This window comes from Podarcis erhardii (genome assembly GCF_964252035.2).
Source record: "Podarcis erhardii genome assembly, chromosome: 16".
Taxonomy (NCBI): Eukaryota; Metazoa; Chordata; class Lepidosauria; order Squamata; family Lacertidae; genus Podarcis; species Podarcis erhardii.
This window is the reverse complement of record NC_138514.1, coordinates 1733114-1748570: the sequence shown is the minus strand read 5'-3', so window position 1 is coordinate 1748570 and position 15457 is coordinate 1733114. Positions and strand designations below refer to the sequence as shown.

The window sequence follows — 15457 nt, the reverse complement described above, 5'->3', positions numbered from 1 at the left end:
GAGATTATTTACACCTCCTCAACACGCCACTGGCAGGACTGAAAGGACACAGGCTCCTCCACTGGGCAGACTTAAAAGAGGCAGCTCTGCTCAAGAAAGAAGTGCCTCTTAGCTAATGTACTGCCAAGAAAATGGCTCATACGCCAAGATAAGAAATCGTATGCCGGTGCCATCCAAAGAGTAGAAGGCTGCATTCACATGTGGGGCAAGGAAGCAGATGCAAAGCCACAGGCCTGGACAAACCATGTGGCTTATATCAGACTCTCAAGCAAAGAGTTAACATGTCATCTCCAAGATTACTGAAATCCAAACTTGGGGAATTATTTTCCAGAGAACAATCCTCTATTGACATTTGGGGGAAAGGGCTACAACAACCAGGAAATGACAGCTATGTTTACTACATAGCTCCCTTCAGCTGCAATTCGAGCTACAATCCATCCACTCATTCATCAAATTTCCTTCTGCAGAGTCACACCATTTAGACAAAAGCTGTGCATTTAATTTGGTTTGCAGTGGGAACTAGTTGAAGAGGGCCAGAAGGGTCATCATTAGCTGTTTTTTTTCATAGCGCTGCCTGCTTCTCTTGTTGGTAGCAGAATAATTGGCAAGGGGGGAGGGGAGAGGCAGCAGCCTGGAGGTTTCTCAGCTTTGGCACTGCCATCGCTCAGAGCATCTTTCACGCATAACTCTGTGAAGAGGTGGGCAGCTGCCCTGCCTTCAGGCAAGGAGGCAGTGGGAGACCCTGGGAAGAGGTACCTCTGATGCAGCGTCCATTACTACAAGCAATGCTTGTTCTAGTTTTAGAAAACAACTGGTGTGGTTTGCCCAACTTTTCCAAGACCCTTTCTTCTGCTCTTACTTTTACCAGTCATTGCTAGGCTGCATAACTCTGCCTACATTTAAATTTATTTCCTTAGTGCTGTGATAGCCTGCGCTTCCTCATATGTGCTCAGGAGGCTGTACATGGTTCTCATCCTCCCTCATTTCATAGACTCACAGAATTTTAGAGTTGGAAGGGACCCCAAGGGTCATCTAGTCCTACACCCTGCAATGCAAACCTCTGCTTAAAAACATCCAAGGAAGGAGAGTACCACCTCAGTTTCCTGTGCATCAATGAAAGTATTATCCCCAGTACCAGGTGTTCTTCTCTCATCTGTAATGTTTTGCCCTCCCCCTCAGGATCTAGTTTAAAGCTCTCCTGATGAGGTTCGTGAGACTCTTATCCAACACATTCTTGTCAACTGCTATGAGGTACAGCCCATTTCTTGCCAGAAGTCCTTCTTCAAGGAAGCAGAGACCAGGTTTTTTTCAGCGGGAACTCACAGGAACTCAGTCCCAGCACCTCTCAGGTGGGTTCCAGCACCTCTCAGGTGGGCGCCATTGCCATTCTAAGAGAACAAGGGAGGTGTTGATGGTGCGTTCCAGCACCTCTTTTGCTAGAAAAATAGCACTGGTGGAGACCATGATCCAAGAAGCCAAACCCTTCCTTTGCGACACCACCTGCACAGCCAGTGGTTGCCCCCCAGTATTTTCCTCTCTTTCTGGGTCACGACCTTCAACAGGAAGGAGTGGTGAAAATGCCACCTGTGCCCCAAGGCTCTTCAGCTTCCTGCCCAGAGTCCCTTGTTATACGTTGAAGGCTGTGATGGCAGCATTATTGGTACCCACATGAATCAGAAGGAAGGAGTAGTGGTCAGTGGGCTTTATAATCTTCACAACAATCCTGTGAGGTACAATAGGCTGAGAGAGGTGAACTGAGACCACCTCAGTAGGCTTCATGGCTAAGTTGAGATTTGAACCTGGGTCTTGCCAGCTCTAATCCTGCAATAATATTTTCAACTGTGGAATTATTTAGTGTCCCCAGGCAAATGTCTCACCTTTGGACTGGCATGGGCAATAGGATAAGAAATGAAAGGAGAAGGGAGGTAAGCAAGGCCCTCAAGCTCTGCCTGGAACAGGGGCAGCCAGCCTGGAGGCTTTGCAGAAGTGGTTTGACTACAACTCCTAGCATCCCTGGCCACTGCAATGCTCAGTTTGCAGTACAGAGGTAACTCGGTTTTCGAACGTAATCTGTTCCGGAAGACTGTTCGAGTTCTGAAATGTTCAAAAACTGAAAACTCAATAATAGCCGACAGCTAGGCCTCAGGATCTTGCACTCAGTGGAAGCCGCATTTCCTGTTCGAAACCATTTACTTCCAGGTTTACGGCGTTTGAAAACTGAAATGTTAATCAACGGACATGTTCAAAAACCGAGGTACCACTGTATTTCCTTACTGACAATAGTTTCAAGTTAACCTGGCGGAGAAAGGATCATTGCTGCTAATGCCTGATACATTAGAGCTTGCAGGGCAACAGCTGAAGAAGGAGCAAAAAGGGTTTCAAACGTTTGTTGGGGGAGACCTAGGTTTTTTTGGGGGGAGTTATTTGTCCTGTCTTCACGCTTTTTATGATGGAGGACCGCTGTAGTCACCCCCAACGACACGTTCTCAAGATGGAGGGTGAGGGAACAGCTGCAGTCGCCTGCGGTTCCTGCACAATGTTTGCCATCTTGCCAAAGGTTGCAGGCAGCTTTACCTGCAGCAATTGCATGTTGATTGCCCTCTTAAAAGACAAAGTCCAGCAACTGGAGGAACGTGTAGCTACGCTCCAAAGAATTAGAGAGCTGGAGCTCTTCTTGGAAGCAACAGAGCACACCGTCTCCACCAAGGAGGAGACAGGGGACTCCCCTGAGAAGGAGGCTAGTTCACCAACACAGGAGCCAGATATATGGAGAAACGTGATTCAAAGAAGTAGGAGGCCCAGGGTTCGCTCTGATTGTTTAGAAATACACAATCGCTTTGAGGTCCTCTCCCCTAGCATGGAAGACGAAGAGCAGACTCCATTTGAGGATCTCTCCCTCATTACAGTCGATCAGGTATATGAAGACGAGCAGCAAAGTCAGTCCTCAGGGAATGTGCAGGCGACCTTGGAACGGACAGCTCACGGAAGAACCCCAACCAGACCTAAGAGGAGGCGTGTAGTGGTGATAGGGGATTCCCTACTGAGGGGAACAGAAGCAGTGATTTGTGGGCCTGACAAGATGTCTCGGGAAGTGTGCTGTCTCCCCGGGGCTAAGATCCAAGATGTAACTGAACGACTGCAAGGAATCATAAAACCCACTGACAAATACCCCTTCCTCTTGGTTCATGTGGGAACCAATGACGCTGCAAGCAATAGCCTCCAGAAGATCAAAAGAGACTACGAGGCTCTGGGCAGGAAATTGAAGCAATTAAATGCACAAATTGTCATCTCATCTGTCCTCCCAGTTGAACGACGTGGCCCAGGGAGAGAGGGAAAAATAGTGGAAGTGAACAGCTGGCTTTGCAAATGGTGTAAACAGGAACGGTTTGGATTCTTAGATCACGGACTGCAGTTTCTTGAAGATGGACTTCTGGCAAGCGATGAGCTGCACCTCACAACGGTTGGGAGGAATGTTTTTACCAAAAATCTCAGAAACCTCATCAGGAGGGCTTTAAACTGACTAATGTGGGGGAGGAAGACAGTGCTCCTGAAGGTAGGAGTCTATCAATTGATGAAGATGATCATCCAAATGTCATAGACCAAATGGAGCAAACAGCACGCAGACCTAGTGGTGGGAGGAAAAAATCCTTAAATAAGAGACACGGGGGAATGATTAATGGACTTCAATGTCTGTACACTAATGCGCAAAGCATGGGAAATAAACAAGATGAGATTGAGCTCTTGGTACAGCAAACTAAATATGACATAATAGGCATCACTGAAACCTGGTGGGATAAGTCCCACGACTGGAATGTAATAATAGAGGGCTACAATCTATTTCAGAGAAACAGACCAGACAAGAAAGGAGGAGGAGTGGCGTTATATGTCAGGGATGTGTATACCTGTGAAGAGATCAAAGATTTAGAACCTCAAAGCCAAAGTGAGAGCATTTGGGTCAAAATTAAGGGAGAGAAGAATAACAGGGACCTCATTGTGGGAGTTTACTATAGATCCCCAAGCCAAACGGAGGACATAGATGATGCCTTCCTGGAACAGATGGCCAAGCATGCAAAAGGAAGGGAGATAGTAGTAATGGGGGACTTCAATTACCCGGATATTTGTTGGATGTCAAACTCAGCCAAGAGCATAAGGTCAAACAGATTCCTCACTGGCCTTGCAGACAACTTCATTGTCCAGAAAGTGGGAGAAGCAACAAGAGGAACAGCCATTTTAAATCTGGTCCTAACCAATGTTGATGACCTGGTTAGTGGGGTAGAAGTGGAAGGATCATTAGGCGCGAGTGATCATGCTCTTCTGAAGTTTACTATACAGCGGAAAGGAGCAGCCAAGCATACTAGGACTCAATTTCTTGACTTTAAGAAAGCCGACTTCATAAAACTTAGGGAAGTGCTGGGTGAGATCCCATGGACAGTAATACTAAAAGGAAAGGAAGTTCATGATGGCTGGGAGTTTGTTAAGAGGGAGATAGTAAAAGCACAACTTCAGGCAATACCAATGAGACGGAAACATGGAAGGTGCCTAAAGAAGCCAGGGTGGCTATCTAAAGAACTTTTAACTGAGTTAAGATTAAAAAAGGATGTGTACAAAAAATGGAAAAGGGGGGAAACCACCAAAGAGGAATTCAAACAAATAGCCAGCACATGTAGACACAAAGTCAGAAAAGCTAAAGCACAGAACGAACTCAGGCTTGCTAGAGAGGTTAAAAGCAACAAAAAAGGCTTTTATGGGTATGTTCGTAGCAAAAGGAAGAAGAAAGAAACAGTGGGGTCGCTCAGAGAGAAGATGGTGAAATGCAAACAGGGGACACAGAAAGGGCTGCACTCCTCAATGCCTTCTTTGCCTCAGTCTTCTCTGATAAAGAAAACAATGCCCGACCTGAAGAATTTGGAGCAAATGATTCAGCAGAGGAAACACAGCCCAGAATAACTAAGGAGATAGTACAAGAATACTTGGTTAGTTTAGATGTAATCAAGTCTCCAGGGCCAGATGAACTGCTTCCAAGAGTATTAAAAGAACTGGCAGATGTGATCTCAGAACCACTGGCAGTCATCTTTGAGAATTCCTGGAGAACAGGCGAAGTACCGGCAGACTGGAGGAGGGCAAATGTTGTCCCTATTTTCAAAAAGGGGAAAAGAGAGGACCCAAATAATTACCGCCCAGTCAGTCTGACATCAATACCAGGGAAGATTCTGGAGCAGATCATTAAGCAAACAGTCTGTGAGCACCTAGAAAGGAATGCTGTGATCACCAATAGTCAGCATGGATTTCTGAAAAATAAGTCATGTCAGACTAACCTGATCTCGTTTATTGACAGAATTACAAGCCTGGTAGATGAAGGGAACGCAGTGGATGTAGCCTACCTTGATTTCAGCAAGGCATTTGACAAGGTGCCCCATGATATTCTTGTAAAGAAGCTGGTAAAATGCGGTCTTGACTATGCTACCACTCAGTGGATTTGTAACTGGCTGACTGACCGAACCCAAAGGGTGCTGCTCATCAATGGTTCCTCTTCATCCTGGAGAAGAGTGACTAGTGGGGTGCCACAGGGTTCTGTCTTGGGCCCGGTCTTATTCAACATCTTTATCAACGACTTGGATGATGGACTCAAGGGCATCCTGATCAAATTTGCAGATGACACCAAACTGGGAGGGGTGGCTAACACCCCAGAGGACAGGATCACACTTCAAAACGACCTTGACAGATTAGAGAACTGGGCCAAAACAAACAAGATAAATTTTAACAGGGAGAAATGTAAAGTATTGCACTTGGGCAAAAAAAATGAGAGGCACAAATACAAGATGGGTGACACCTGGCTTGAGAGCAGTACATGTGAAAAGGATCTAGGAGTCTTGGTTGACCACAAACTTGACATGAGCCAACAGTGTGACGCGGCAGCTAAAAAAGCCAATGCAATTCTGGGCTGCATCAATAGGAGTATAGCATCTAGATTAAGGGAAGTAATAGTGCCACTGTATTCTGCTCTGGTCAGACCTCTCCTGGAGTTCTGTGTCCAGTTCTGGGCACCACAGTTCAAGGAGGACACTGACAAACTGGAACGTGTCCAGAGGAGGGCAACCAAAATGGTCAAAGGCCTGGAAACGATGCCTTATGAGGAACGGCTAAGGGAGCTGGGCATGTTTAGCCTGGAGAAGAAGAGGTTAAGGGGTGATATGATAGCCATGTTCCAATATATAAAAGGATGTCACATAGAGGAGGGAGAAAGGTTGTTTTCTGCTGCTCCAGAGAAGCGGACACGGAGCAATGGTTCCAAACTACAAGAAAGAAGATTCCACCTAAACATTAGGAAGAACTTCCTGACAGTAAGAGCTGTTCAACAGTGGAATTTGCTGCCAAGGAGTGTGGTGGAGTCTCCTTCTTTGGAGGTCTTTAAGCAGAGGCTTGACGACCATATGTCAGGAGTGCTCTGATGGTGTTTCCTGCTTGGCAGGGGGTTGGACTCGATGGCCCTTGTGGTCTCTTCCAACTCTAGGATTCTATGATTCTATGATTCTAATTCCCCAAGTTCATGCCAATCAAGCTGTCTGACCTATACTAACCCTTCCTACCCCCAATTCACAAACTGACAGGAGGCTAATGTCAGACAGCTGATATTCTGCACAGCTTTCAGCCTGGGGTCCTGAGAGGGAAATATCCTCTCTTTTACAGGGCTACTTCCCACAATTTTACTTGTGCAAAAACACAACTGGCATTTACTTGTGCAAAAGCACAGCCATGTGTACATCAACACACAGAAAAACAGGCAGAAGTGGTCCAAGCCTGAGAGGGGGCAGAGAGGGAGATGCAGGCATTTCACTTGTGCACAGATTGCCTCCTTCTGCCTTTCCTAAGGCAAACATTTGACCCTGCTCCTGATCCTTAGAGAAATCTGGATGCTGTCTCCCTGCTGCCGGGCCTCACTAGGAGCCTGCCAGGGCTGCTTCTTTGACGGGGTGGCAATGGGACGAGCCTTCCTCTACGGCAAAGCGTGAACTTGTTCAGTAGCTGCTCCAGGATGACCCTCTGGCACCAGACGGTATGCGGGATGCAAAGCAGGGGTTCCTCTGGGATCCGCGGTGGAATATCCCCGTTTGAAAGTGTGTCAGAGCAGAGTGGCTGAGTCAACAGTTTTTCCTCTTCATTACCTCCGACAGCATCCCCCCTCCCCTGCTGCTTGTCCCCCAGTCCCTCCACCTGCCCTCTGGCACCAGTGCATTCCCTGCCACATGAATGAGGAAGCTGTTTCTTTCTCTCCCAAGCTCTCCAGCTCTCGCCTGGGCACATGCAGAAGCCCATTCAGCAGTTTTTTCTGTGTCTGCTTGCGCCTGGACTTAGAAAGACCTACTGTGGTGCTATTCAGAAGCCAGACTAGTAGAGAACAGAACATCAGGGTTCCATGCATGCCTGGCAGCTTGGGCACGGACTCCCCTTCCTGTGGCCTCAAAGAAAAGAGACAAAGGGTGAATGAAAGTGGTTTTCTGACATCTGCAGTGTGCGAGAGACACAGAGAGGGGATGGGATTAACAATCTTGTCATATGGACTTCCTTCTGAGTAATCCCATCACAGACAACACTACGCTGCAGCCTGTGTCACCCTCACCGGCACCTCTTCCTCTCCTGTCAGCCTGCTTCCGTCTTCCGCTTCTCCCAATTAACACTTTCCTCCCCGCTGGCCACCACTATCTCCAATCCTGGTCATTCTCCTTGTAAACCAGCAACCATGTGCAGAGTGTACGGAGAGAGACACAATCTTGTCTGTGGCGCCATACCCTGCTCTGGGAGAAAATGGTAAGCTAGAGGCCATTCCTGATGTTTTAAAGCAGGGGTGGGAAACCTGTGGTCCTCCAGATGTTGTGTAGGACTACAACAACCATGGGCCATGCTATAAACTTTATAGGGCCAAAGGATCAATTCTTCATCAGAAGCATAAAATCCTCTTCTCAAATAATAGAAGGGGAGGGGTAGCCTTGCCACGAGTGAATCGTCATACTTCTGATGACAGGCACAGACAGGGCTGATGTGTTGTGTGCTTGATGGCTGTCACATCAGGAGAGCCCAACCAGGCCTCCTCCCAATGCAACATTCACCTGCCAGACTGCCCGGCCCGGGGAAACGCTACGCGCCCAGGGTGACAACCTGTCCCCTCAAGATGGGGAGGGGCTGAGTCCCATCCCAGCAGACATGGGGGGGCTGTAGAGGCCACAGCCCCATCGAGTTGGCAACCCTGCTTCTGATTGTCACCAAATACTAACGGATGAATGCGTACCCCAGTTTTTGCAACAGAGGAAGGAATGCCTTTCAAAGAGCTAAACAACAATAGTGTACATATCCCCAACATATATATAATCTAAAATATGATGTCAGTTCCCAATTTTAACTGAAGTCAGAAAGAGGCCCACTTCTCAGTGAGGCAGCAAACCTTCCCTTTGCCTGCACCTCTGCTTTTGGCTGCAGGTAAGGTTTCACCTCAATACTATTTGCCCCCTGCACACAGAAAACAAGCTTGTCAAGGAGAAGGCTAGTCTAGAGTCTTTCTCCTTAATACCGGGGGTGGGATTTTTCTTGCAGGGGGTCTGGAAATGCATTCAGTCACAGGAGCTTCCACCTGCAGTCTAAAGTGGTCTAGGCAAGACTCGCGGACGGAGGCTGGAGCTAGAGCTCTCTTCCTGTGGGGGGCTTTCAAAGAGGCCAGACCCCCCCACTCTTGGCCCCCTCACAGTTCAACCCACCTTGCTTCCAGACAATCTGTTTACTGAACCGATTTGTTTGCACAAAGCTTATGGGGAGGTTAGACAATGCCAGGTCAAGCAAGTGTGACTTGCTGGTTCATTTTCCTGTCACTTTCCTCACCACAAAAAGTCAATTGGCTTTCAGCCAAAAATGCCTTAGTCAAGGGCTTATTTTTTGTTTATTACCTGAACCAATCTCAAAAGCTTTCGTTGCCAAAAGAATCCGATAGAGCGAAATCTTGTGGGAGGACCACCTCACCCCATACCTTCACATGCTTCAATGCGCACCAGCATGTTTCTTTTTTGCAAGTTACATGAACACAAGCTGAAACCTCATTGCAACCAGGCTCATAAGCAACCCAAGGCAGCCGACTGTAGCTGCTTCTGGACACGTGGCTTCTAGCACTAATCGTCATTGTTCTTCCGCTGCAAGCTAGAAGCAGAATCACAACTGACCTTCCACACTACTGGGGAACCTGTACTTCTTTGGTATGAGTCTTCTGCTAGTCCCTCTTCACACCAGTGGACATCACACAGCTGCTGGTGGGGGGAGCAGGAAGATGCTGGTCACCTGAGCAGTTATTTGGAGGGGGGATTTCAGGAGGTGGTGACCAGGAAGGAGTCTCCTCATTTTTTAAAAAAATTAGCACTATATGTTACAGCACCATAACCCTCTTTCACTTAAGGAGTTTTAGTGATAATGTAGAGATTGATTTAAATAATAATAATGAGATTATAAACTGATGTCCGCCCAAAAAGTTTATGGTGAATGTGTGTTGAGCTGTGAGAGGTTCACCTGCCAAATACATCACTGGCCATTTAAAAAAACCTCCTTTTTTAAAAAACAACAACAACAGCAGCAGCAGCAGCAGCAGCAGCAGCAGAGTTCTACTAGGGGCAGCTACACCTGTGGAGAATGTGGTACTCTTTCATCCATCTCAAAAGAGACAAACTTTCTATGGTAAGAAAAAGCAAGTAAGCAGCACTAAGAAAACCTGGGAAGATTACACATGGATCATGTGGAGCCCCTGCAAAATCTGAGTGGGCAAGACATGGCGAATCCACACTAGAGCTGGCAAATGGCTGTTCTTGGGAACATCAATTGGAGGGAAAAGTAGCCAGGGGGGCAGATAGGAGCAATCAGAACAAGGGCTAAACTTTAGGCCCCCAAACAGCTGGAGTCACTCCTGAGAATGGTTCAGATATGGATTTCCTACTCTTGATGAAAGGGGTTGACTTAGAAGAAGAAGAAGAAGAGTTTGGATTTGATATCCCGCTTTATCACTACCCTAAGGAGTCTCAAAGCGGCTAACAATCTCCTTTCCCTTCCTCCCCCACAACAAACACTCCGTGAGGTGAGTGGGGCTGAGAGACTTCAGAGAAGTGTGACTGGCCCAAGGTCACCCAGCAGCTGCAGGTGGAGGAGCGGAGACGCGAACCCGGTTCACCAGATTACGAGTCCACCGCTCTTAACCACTACACCACACTGGGTCTTTAAAATCCCTCTCAGCCTCTTGGGCTCATTCTGAGGCTTGTGAATGAAACCAGGAAACTTTCCCCCAGGGTGTGGCCTTCACCTGAAAGAAGAGCCAGGTGCGCCTGCGTGTCAATGCATATGGGCTGAATGAACGTAAGAAGTAATAGCATCTTGGACTCTCACTTGGAGAAGGTGTTCCTGGCATAGTGCATTATGCTGTCAAAATCGTACGTCTCTCCCAAAGACTCCACCTCTTCATACTCCATCTTCAAGAAGTTATACTCCTGCCCTGCGGAAACAGCAGGAGGTAGAAGCATGAGAAAAGCAGACTAGGCTAAGCTGGGCAAGGAGCAAATATCTGTCTCTCATCTCCCAGGTCTCCTGCTCACACAGAACTGCTATCCAGCGGTAGCAATTAGAGCAGCGCCTTGGCTTAGGCTGCTCAGTGATGCTGACTGAGCTATATGCTTCACTGTTTTTGACTCTGCACAAGTTCAGCAGTGAAATTTGAGGTACACATTTGCCAGCCTGTCCCAGGCTCTGCCATTTTTTAAGTTTGTCCAATGTGCTGGGCACAGTGCTCTCAGAAGGAGAATATGTAAGCACTGCATAGGTAGATACAGTGTGTGTGTGTGTGTGTGTGTGTGTGTGTGTGTGTGGACAATATGGGGCCAAAAAGGCAGCAGAGAAGGAGAACACTGGTCAGATGATAAGGTGAGTCGTGAATGGATGAAGAAAGAACAGTGGGACTAAGGACAGAACTCCCATGTTCCACCAGACAAGCATCTTTTGCTGGACTGCTCATGCTCATGCTTGCTTTACATTACTTTGCTTTGTTGGGATGAAGACTAGAAGAACAGGGAGAAAATGGGCACTTTTACCTGGTTGGATGTTTTCACGGATAATGGACACGTGCTCATCTCTGTCTGGGCGTGTGTGCTCATGCCAAAAACCAATGACATGGCCCAGCTCGTGCACCACAATGCCAAACTTGTCACAGTTTTTCCCAATGGAGATGGCCTGTGGTCCTCCTCCTCTGCGCCCCACATAGGAACAGCACCTGTGAGGAGAACAAGAGAGTGCCAAATTCACTTGCAAATAGGCCAAGAACATCTCAGCAAGAAACACAAGTACAAACTTCTTTGCTTTTTCCACCGTGAGAAGGAGAATGGTCTTTAGAAGGTAAAATCATGCTCCTCTCCTCACCCCCATTCCCTTCCCAGGAGAAGGAAGAACTGGACCAAGGGAAAGACATGCTGCTGGGGAATGATCCATGCGACTTCAGATGTTGAATCATAGAATCATAGAATCATAGAATCATAGAATCATAGAATCATAGAGTTGGAAGAGACCACAAGGGCCATCGAGTCCAACCCCCTGCCAAGCAGGAAACACCATCAGAGCACTCCTGACATATGGTTGTCAAGCCTCTGCTTAAAGACCTCCAAAGAGGGAGACTCCACCACACTCCTTGGCAGCAAATTCCACTGTCGAACAGCTCTCACTGTCAGGAAGTTCCTCCTAATGTTTAGGTGGAATCTTCTTTCTTGTAGTTTGGAACCATTGCTCCGTGTCCGCTTCTCTGGAGCAGCAGAAAACAACCTTTCTCCCTCCTCTAGGTGACATCCTTTTATATATTTGAACATGGCTATCATATCACCCCTTAACCTCCTCTTCTCCAGGCTAAACATGCCCAGCTCCTTTAGCCGTTCCTCATAAGGCATCGTTTCCAGGCCTTTGACCATTTTGGTTGCCCTCCTCTGGACACGTTCCAGTTTGTCAGTGTCCTTCTTGAACTGTGGTGCCCAGAACTGGACACAGTACTCCAGGTGAGGTCTGACCAGAGCAGAATACAGTGGCACTATTACTTCCCTTGATCTAGATGCTATACTCCTATTGATGCAGCCCAGAATTGCATTGGCTTTTTTAGCTGCCGCGTCACACTGTTGGCTCATATCAAGTTTGTGGTCAACCAAGACTCCTAGATCCTTTTCACATGTACTGCTCTCAAGCCAGGTGTCACCCATCTTGTATTTGTGCCTCTCATTTTTTTTGCCCAAGTGCAATACTTTACATTTCTCCCTGTTAAAATTCATCTTGTTTGTTTTGGCCCAGTTCTCTAATCTGTCAAGGTCATTTTGAAGTGTGATCCTGTCCTCTGGAGTGTTAGCCACCCCTCCCAGTTTGGTGTCATCTGCAAATTTGATCAGGATGCCCTTGAGTCCATCATCCAAGTCGTTGATAAAGATGTTGAATAAGACCGGGCCCAAGACAGAACCCTGTGGCACCCCACTAGTCACTCTTCTCCAGGATGAAGAGGAACCATTGATGAGCACCCTTTGGGTTCGGTCAGTCAGCCAGTTACAAATCCACTGAGTGGTAGCATAGTCAAGTCCGCATTTTACCAGCTTCTTTACAAGAATATCATGGGGCACCTTGTCAAATGCCTTGCTGAAATCAAGATAGACTACATCCACTGGGTTCCCTTCATCTACCAGGCTTGTAATTCTGTCAAAAAACGAGATCAGGTTAGTCTGACATGACTTATTTTTCAGAAATCCATGCTGACTATTGGTGATCACAGCATTCCTTTCTAGGTGCTCACAGACTGTTTGCTTAATGATCTGCTCCAGAATCTTCCCTGGTATTGATGTCAGACTGACTGGGCAGTAATTATTTGGGTCCTCTCTTTTCCCCTTTTTGAAAATAGGGACAACATTTGCCCTCCTCCAGTCTGCTGGGACTTCGCCTGTTCTCCAGGAATTCTCAAAGATGACTGCCAGTGGTTCTGAGATCACATCTGCCAGTTCTTTTAATACTCTTGGATGCAGTTCATCTGGCCCTGGAGACTTGAATACATCTAAACTAGCCAAGTATTCTTGTACTATCTCCTTAGTTATTCTGGGCAGTGTTTCCTCTGCTGAATCATTTGCTCCAAATTCTTCAGGTCGGGCATTGTTTTCTTTATCGGAGAAGACTGAGGCAAAGAAGGCATTGAGGAGTTCAGCCCTTTCGGTATCCCCTGTTTGCATTTCACCATCTTCTCTGAGCGACCCCACTGTTTCTTTGTTCTTCCTTTTGCTACGAACATACCCATAAAAGCCTTTTTTGTTGCTTTTAACCTCTCTAGCAAGCCTGAGTTCATTCTGTGCTTTAGCTTTTCTGACTTTGTATCTACACGTGCTGGCTATTTGTTTGAATTCCTCTTTGGTGGTTTCCCCCCTTTTCCATTTTTTGTACACATCCTTTTTTAATCTTAACTCAGTTAAAAGTTCTTTAGATAGCCACCCTGGCTTCTTTAGGCACCTTCCATGTTTCCGTCTCATTGGTATTGCCTGAAGTTGTGCTTTTACTATCTCCCTCTTAACAAACTCCCAGCCATCATGAACTCCCTTTCCTTTTAGTATTACTGTCCATGGGATCTCACCCAGCACTTCCCTAAGTTTTATGAAGTCGGCTTTCTTAAAGTCAAGAAATTGAGTCCTAGTATGCTTGGCTGCTCCTTTCCGCTGTATAGTAAACTTCAGAAGAGCATGATCACTCGCGCCTAATGATCCTTCCACTTCTACCCCACTAACCAGGTCATCAACATTGGTTAGGACCAGATTTAAAATGGCTGTTCCTCTTGTTGCTTCTCCCACTTTCTGGACAATGAAGTTGTCTGCAAGGCCAGTGAGGAATCTGTTTGACCTTATGCTCTTGGCTGAGTTTGACATCCAACAAATATCCGGGTAATTGAAGTCCCCCATTACTACTATCTCCCTTCCTTTTGCATGCTTGGCCATCTGTTCCAGGAAGGCATCATCTATGTCCTCCGTTTGGCTTGGGGATCTATAGTAAACTCCCACAATGAGGTCCCTGTTATTCGTCTCTCCCTTCATTTTGACCCAAATGCTCTCACTTTGGCTTTGAGGTTCTAAATCTTGGATCTCTTCACAGGTATACACATCCCTGACATATAACGCCACTCCTCCTCCTTTCTTGTCTGGTCTGTTTCTCTGAAATAGATTGTATCCCTCCATTATTACATTCCAGTCATGGGACTTATCCCACCAGGTTTCAGTGATGCCTATTATGTCATATCTAGTTTGCTGTACCAAGAGCTCAAGCTCATCTTGTTTATTACCCATGCTTTGCGCATTAGTGTACAGACATTGAAGTCCATTAATCATTCCCCCATGTCTCTTATTTAAGGATTTTTTCCTCCCATCACTAGGTCTGCGTGCTGTTTGCTCCATTTGGTCTATGACATTTGGACTACTACCTTCAGGAGCACTGTCTTCCTCCCCCACATTAGTCAGTTTAAAGCCCTCCTGATGAGGTTTCTGAGATTTTTGGTAAAAACATTCCTCCCAACCGTTGTGAGTTGCAGCCCATCGCTTGCCAGAAGTCCATCTTCAAGAAACTGCTGTCCGTGATCTAAGAATCCAAAACGTTCCTGTTTACACCATTTGCAAAGCCAGCTGTTCACTTCCACTATTTTTCTCTCTCTCCCTGGGCCACGTTGTTCAACTGGGAGGACAGATGAGATGACAATTTGTGCATTTAATTGCTTCAATTTCCTGCCCAGAGCCTCATAGTCTCTTTTGATCTTCTGGAGGCTATTGCTTGCAGTGTCATTGGTTCCCACATGAACCAAGAGGAAGGGGTATTTGTCAGTGGGTTTTATGATTCCTTGCAGTCGTTCAGTTACGTCTTGGATCTTAGCCCCGGGGAGACAGCACACTTCCCGAGACATCTTGCCAGGCCCACAGATCACTGCTTCTGTTCCCCTCAGTAGGGAATCCCCTATCACCACTACACGCCTCCTCTTAGGTTTGGTCGGGGTTCTTCCGTGAGCTGTCCGTTCCAAGGTCGCCTGCACGTTCCCTGAGGACTGACTTTGCTGCTCGTCTTCATATACCTGATCGACTGTAATGAGGGAGAGATCCTCAAACGGAGTCTGCTCTTCGTCTTCCATGCTAGGGGAGAGGACCTCAAAGCAATTGTGTATTTCTAAACAATCAGAGCGAACCCTGGGCTTCCTACTTCTTTGAGTCACGTTTCTCCATATATCTGGCTCCTGTGTTGGTGAACTAGTCTCCTTCTCAGGGGAGTCCCCTGACTCCTCCTTGGTGGAGACGGTGTGCTCTGTTGCTTCCAAGAAGAGCTCCAGCTCTCTAATTCTTTGGAGGGTAGCTACACGTTCCTCCAGTTGCTGGACTTTGTCTTTTAAGAGGGCAATCAACATGCA

General features: G+C 46.9%; 1 protein-coding gene across 3 annotated transcripts in view; it reads right to left on the bottom strand.

Moving 5' to 3' along the window:
* Window positions 1–15457, bottom strand: part of BMP1 (bone morphogenetic protein 1) — a 183055-nt gene that overhangs the window by 91094 nt on the left and 76504 nt on the right. For all 3 annotated transcript variants that reach the window (XM_081843862.1, XM_081843860.1, XM_081843861.1), the window contains exons 5-6: window positions 11106–11284; window positions 10408–10513 (exon numbers count right to left, since the gene is read on the bottom strand). In XM_081843862.1, coding sequence (XP_081699988.1) covers window positions 10408–10513; window positions 11106–11284 — 285 coding nt within the window. The remainder of the gene's footprint in view (window positions 1–10407; window positions 10514–11105; window positions 11285–15457) is intronic.